Source organism: Pteropus alecto, unplaced genomic scaffold (assembly GCF_000325575.1).
Source record: "Pteropus alecto unplaced genomic scaffold, ASM32557v1 scaffold275, whole genome shotgun sequence".
Lineage (NCBI taxonomy): Eukaryota > Metazoa > Chordata > Mammalia > Chiroptera > Pteropodidae > Pteropus > Pteropus alecto.
In genome coordinates, this window is record NW_006436301.1 from 360,711 (window position 1) to 366,453 (window position 5,743).

Below are 5,743 nucleotides of genomic sequence, written 5' to 3' on the forward strand. Positions count from 1 at the left end.
TCCCTTGGCCCTCCACAGAACTTTGTTCATACAGATCATCTCCCTCTACTGGATTGTGTGCTTCTGGAGTACAGGAATCACATAGAATTCAGCTGTGCCCTCAGCCCCTCACAAGGAAATGTGCCTGAAATGTTTGCAAAATGGACAGGACGTAACCCCTGCATGATTGTTTTCAGTTGCCTCATTCAGAAGCTCTGTGGCCTACCAAAGGGAGTGTGCTTTCTTCAGACAGAAGCTGCTTAAAAAATCATTTCAGTAGGCTTTTTTTGTGACTTCACAAGCTTAGGATGCATTTGAGTTCTTTAGTTTCCGAAATATATATATATTTATATATTCTCAGTGATCCTTTAATGGCTGCTTGCCTGAACTTGCCCTTGATTTACTCTGTGCTCAGAGAAAATAGCTTTCTCTGGGCCTTTCAATGGTTATTTTTATCTTCTGAACTTCCAGAGAGGTGTCCTTTCACTTTTGTTCAATATAAGAGTAAGACCTAATTCAACAATTTAAACAGTATTTCCTTTCAATACAGTAATTGAGTTAGTGCATAGTTTTTAATGGATCTGTTCCCTCATTCTGAATGTTTTTATGATCTTAAAGTAGAGTTTATCATCCCAGTGTTTTGGGAGTGTGCTTTATAGATATTTATAAAGTAGCAGAGGAGACTATTTTACTCTAGAAGAAAGTGTTTTGATCAGAGACACAAGAATTTTGAAATGATGAAAAATGGGGAAAAAAGCAACATTTTACTTTAAGTATGTGTCCAGTCATCTAGTTTCCCTTCCCACTATTGGCTTCAGGTGGTGAGGGAGGTATTGGGATCAGAGGAGAAACAAATGCTCAAGCAATAAGTGCAGACACATAGCCAGTTCGCAGCTGACAAAGAACTGAGATTCAGAATCTCCCTCTTAGAAGTGACATCTCTTCAGATGAGCCTAGAAGTCATCCGGTCCAGCCCTTTGTTTTAGAGATGAAAAAACAAACCCAGAGAGAGGAAGGAGCTCACTTAACTTAACTTGGAAGCTAAGGGCAGCATCAGGACCAGGAAAATGAATTTCCTGACATCCACCCTACTTCTGGAAGGATGAGCTGTCCCAAGCACAATCAACTTTAAATATGACCGTGGGAGCGGGTGAGTCCACTGAGCCTTAAATTGTCATGACAGTGATGCTTTTATATTTTAGGTCGGGGTATTTTAGTATTAATATAAAAATCATCACAAGGGCTCAGATAATTGGCTGACTAAGTGTCTTCACATTTTCAGCACTATTATACCTTTGGTTTTATTAAACAGCACTTACCATATATCAATGAATATTTCATTGGTCTTTCATTACTGAGTGAATCATTGAAAAATTACTATAGCGAAGTTAACTTTTACCCTGCCTCCTTGAAATGGCATGGTGCTTGCCATCTCATTAACAGACATCTTTATGGCCATAATTTGGCTTAAAAATCAAATAGTTAAAGAAATTGGGAATCACATCATGTTAAACTTTTCTGTTTTTTCATTAGGTGAAACGACTAGAATTTTATGTGTATAAGTCAGAACTGACTTCGCCTCTGAGTTGTCAATACAAATATTTGGGATCTATTAAATCACTGATTTTCTGAAAAAGGAATTTTCAAAAGATACTTACTTTCCAGTGCCTACCCATGGAGATGGTATCTGAGTGACTTTTGAAGCATTTTGCTGAAAAAGAGAGAGAGAGAAATAAGGACATCTATTTGTGTTTTATTAATTCAGAAACAGATGGAAGTGTGATTTGGAGTACATTAATATTGATTGCAGCGTTTCGGGATGCCTCCTGTTTTGTTAGCAGAGCTGGGATGTATGTGCATGTCAGCACACCACGACGCACACTCGATGAAAATGGCTGGTTAGGATAATTAGTGGGCTCCAATCAGGACCATGAAAGTCACTTGATGAAAGATCTTATATATACTAAAAGGCCCAGTGAAATCAGACTCAGTTCTCCAAGAAGTGGTTTAATTATCTTCATCTGAAATTTATTCTGCAAAACAAGCTCTTCAGAGTACAGGCAAGCTTTTCACCTTTAGCTCCAGTTGCAAACTTTCTCCCTGGGTTACAAGGTGGGCTGTAATTTCCGAGGTCTCAGGAATATGCCAGGACCAGGCAGTGTTTTTAAATTTTTTTGGTTTTCTTTTGGTGAATCTACTTGATTTGCTATCTTTACACGCAGATCCTCAGGGCTGACAGTTTTCACTATTTAGCAATGCAACTGGTCCAGGACTGCATTGCAATGGAATGCTACACATTCTTTTTTTTTCTCTCTCTCTCTGATGGAACTGGGCTGGGTGAAAGAATGAGCCTCCTGTATTTTCGTGGCCAAACACTTGTGGAGTGATTCAACTCATTATAATGACATCACCAGGTTGAAGCCCAAGTAGCACAGGGCCAGGACACTGTGGCATTGAACCTGGCTCCAGCCTGCCTCTCTGGCCTCATGGCCCAGGTTACGGTCCTCTCCTACCTCTTGGGTTCCTTCCTAGCCCCCTTTGCAAATGGGGTACTAGGGAGAGTCAGCACTTTTAGGAGCCCAGTGAGAACACAACACTTCTCTGGAATGCAGAGACCCACACCTAAGCTACGTCCTGCAGACTCCAGTTTTTAATCTCAAGCTCAATGCAATGCCAGAGTGAGTTATTTAACATCTGTCTCATATTTTCCAATGCCCTGAAAGCTACACGGGATGGGCTGGAGGAGCAGTGGCTTGCAAAGTTTGATACAAGATCAGCAGCATCAGTATTATCTAGGAACTTGTTATAAATGCCAATTCTCAGGTTCCATCTCAGATCTACAGTATCAGACACTCTGGTTTCATGAGCCCTCCAAGGGATTGCGATGGTCATTCAAGTTGAAGAACCACCTCTCTAGAGTATGGGTTGAGAGTGTGGATGTGTTAAGGGATGGGCAGCTGTTGCATTTGACTGCATTCACCTACATGAGCACTAGCTTTATGGCATTATGGTTACACCACATAATACCTGGTGAACTTGCTCTTTTTCCCAACCTAGTCAGTGTCCTCATATAGCTGTGCACTGCCACTCACTGGGTCTGGATGACTGATGTAAGGTCATGATTTGATTTATTTCAAATAACTGTTTTGGTGCAATTTAGCCAAGCAGTCTTGTGCCCTTGGCAAATAAGTGAGTAAATAAGTGAATAAATAAACAAGTAAATAAATAAAGTAATTTCTTTTTTTCTTTTGAGACCAGCCCAACAGGACTCCCCCACCACCTGAGCCTCCTAAATTCTACATCATGACCTGTTTTGGGGGGCAGAAGTTCCACTGCCTCTCAAGCCAGCGGCATCTGGTACCGGGGCCAGGCCCAGCGCCAGGCGGCTGCTTGTAATTTTCATCCAGGCTCATTCTCAAATTTTGGTATTGGATTTTGAGGTCAAAAGATGTTTTTTGCTTATAAATTAAAAACTCCAGCTCCCTAGATGGTAGCTTTCTTTATTTCTTTATTTGTTGTTTGAGTGTCTGTTGATTTTGGTAACCAAAACAATCAGTTGTATTAAAGTCTGCTCCAAGAGTCCTCATGGCCACAGGGCTCCATGGGGTGTAAACGTCCTCCCCCCACCCCTAGAACCCAGGGTAGCCACAGTGACTTCTCTCACTGTTGAGAAATTTCTGTATTATCTTCTCATTTAACACAAGATTGGCCACAGCAGAGCCACAATCTGTGTCCCCTGGTGAGTCAACCATGCAGGGTGGAGAAGAAGCCATCGTCCCCTTGATTGCAAGTGGGAAGCTGCCAAGGGCTGTTTGGTCAGTTGAAAGAATAATCAGGAGACTGAACTATTTGTAGCTTCTCTCCCTAGAATCAAATCAAACCTAAGCTCTCTGCTGAGTCCAGAAGGAGAGGTGGGAGGACTACGGCCCGTGGAATGAGGGAGGTGAAGCCTTTGACAGCTACAACCTTGACATTTAATAACATGCCTGCCATGTCTCATTAGTGATTTAATCATCCAGTACCTATAAATTATACAAAATAAGGATTACCTTAAAATATTCCATCAGAGATCTAGAGTACTTCATAGCATGGTCTTTCTTCAGTTTAAACATCCGCAAGTAGAGAAGTGATAAACATCGGTAGCTGTGGTGGTGAGGAAAGGATTATGTTATGTCAGTGCTTAGTGAAACCTGTAAACTGTAAAAAATGCTGATTCATATTTTGCAGTTATGCTCCTATAGTTATTGAGGAATGTAAGTATAACAAAATTGAAAGAGAAGGGGTAAGCATTAAACTCTCATCTTGATAAGGGTGTAAATTAGGAGAGTAAATGTTTAGTCAGCAGCTGAAGAAATCCATTAGTTATCCTTTAACAGTTTAATGAAAAACAAGAATAATGATCTGAAGTAAGCAGCTTAAGATGAACTGGAGTTTTCAAATCATTCCATGACATTTTAGCCATTTCCTTGTGGCTTCCATGTGACTTACCATAACACTGCCAGCTTTTTGTCCCCATCTGAAGCCAAGGGGCTTGCAAAGTTCTTCAGCCTCATTGCATACCTTTGAAGAGAAAGGACAAGTTCAACTACAGTCTGTATTACCCTAAAGTCCCAATGTCATTGCTATCCCCATCTCCTGAATGTGTTAGCCCCACATTTGCTCTGGGTGGGGAGACCGACTAGGGTACATGGGCAAAAATGTGCTTTCTTGAAAACATATACAAAATGATCATCAAAAGAGTGCCACAATGACACTGATGTGACATACAGAAGTCAGCTCTGGAAAAGTCAGCCAAATCTGGAACTCACGTTCTAGGACGGTGTTGTGGAATTCCAGTTCGTCTGTTGTGTGTATAAATGCTATTTCTAGGACACTCTAGCTAAATGATATTGGTTTTCAGTGGAAGGTGGACACACATGTCAGTCTCAGTTACATTTGACAGATGAGGAAAATAATATACAACTATGTCTGACATGAGCATGGGGAGACCACAATCACACAGTTAAAAAGGTCTTTTCTAATGGCTCAGGTTTAGAATACACTCCTATAGAAAATGGTTTCTTTTTTTTCAGAAGGTCGATTTCACAGCATTTGAAGGTCTAAGCACCCTTAATTTATGATGCTTGTATATTTTCTCTTTCCATTCTCTTTAATTGTTACTTTCCACAGTGGGGTGATCAAAGGTTGAGTAATTCCTTTTTTTTTTCCTTCTAGTTGAGCACATTTCATTCTGGGCATTTAGATTCTTGAAAATCAATTCATTGCATAAAATCATTGTTTGAGCTTTAACGCAATTTCACAGGTACTTGTGGTGGAATGAGTAACAGAGATCAGTGTTGCAGAAGGAAGTTGAAAGTGTGTGGGCGGCTGGGCTAGTTCTCATTCACAAGAAGGCGATGGGGAGCCTGCAGAGATGCTGTGCTTGCATCATGAACTCCTCATTTTCAGCAGCCTCCTTAGAATAGCGGTGCCCCCAGGCTTGCCCCCCAAGACTCTGTGCCCCCTCAGCACACTTCATCCCCCTGCTTTCCCACTTATTGCTCCATTTCTGTTGAGTGCACATTTTCCAACAAAAAGACCCGTGCACTTGATGTGGGTTCCTCCTGTTGTTGCAATATTAAGCAAAGGGATTTTTATTATGTAATAAATCTAACTGTCTTTGACAGTTGGATCACTGAAATGTTGAGTTCTTGTGATGCCCCACTTGTTTTCACAAATACATATCCACTGCAGATTCCTGAGGCTCAGAGCAAGTATAATTACA

The 5,743-nt window shown here is 41.0% G+C and overlaps 1 protein-coding gene across 1 annotated transcript in view; it reads right to left on the reverse strand.

Annotated features, from left to right (window-relative positions):
• The window catches only part of AFF2 (AF4/FMR2 family member 2), a 452,816-nt gene that overhangs the window by 14,237 nt on the left and 432,836 nt on the right, over positions 1 to 5,743 (reverse strand). Inside the window, exons 17-19 of the mRNA XM_025047899.1 lie at positions 4,468 to 4,539; positions 4,029 to 4,122; positions 1,638 to 1,690 (exon numbers count right to left, since the gene is read on the reverse strand). Of these exons, the coding sequence (XP_024903667.1) occupies positions 1,638 to 1,690; positions 4,029 to 4,122; positions 4,468 to 4,539 (219 nt within the window). The remainder of the gene's footprint in view (positions 1 to 1,637; positions 1,691 to 4,028; positions 4,123 to 4,467; positions 4,540 to 5,743) is intronic.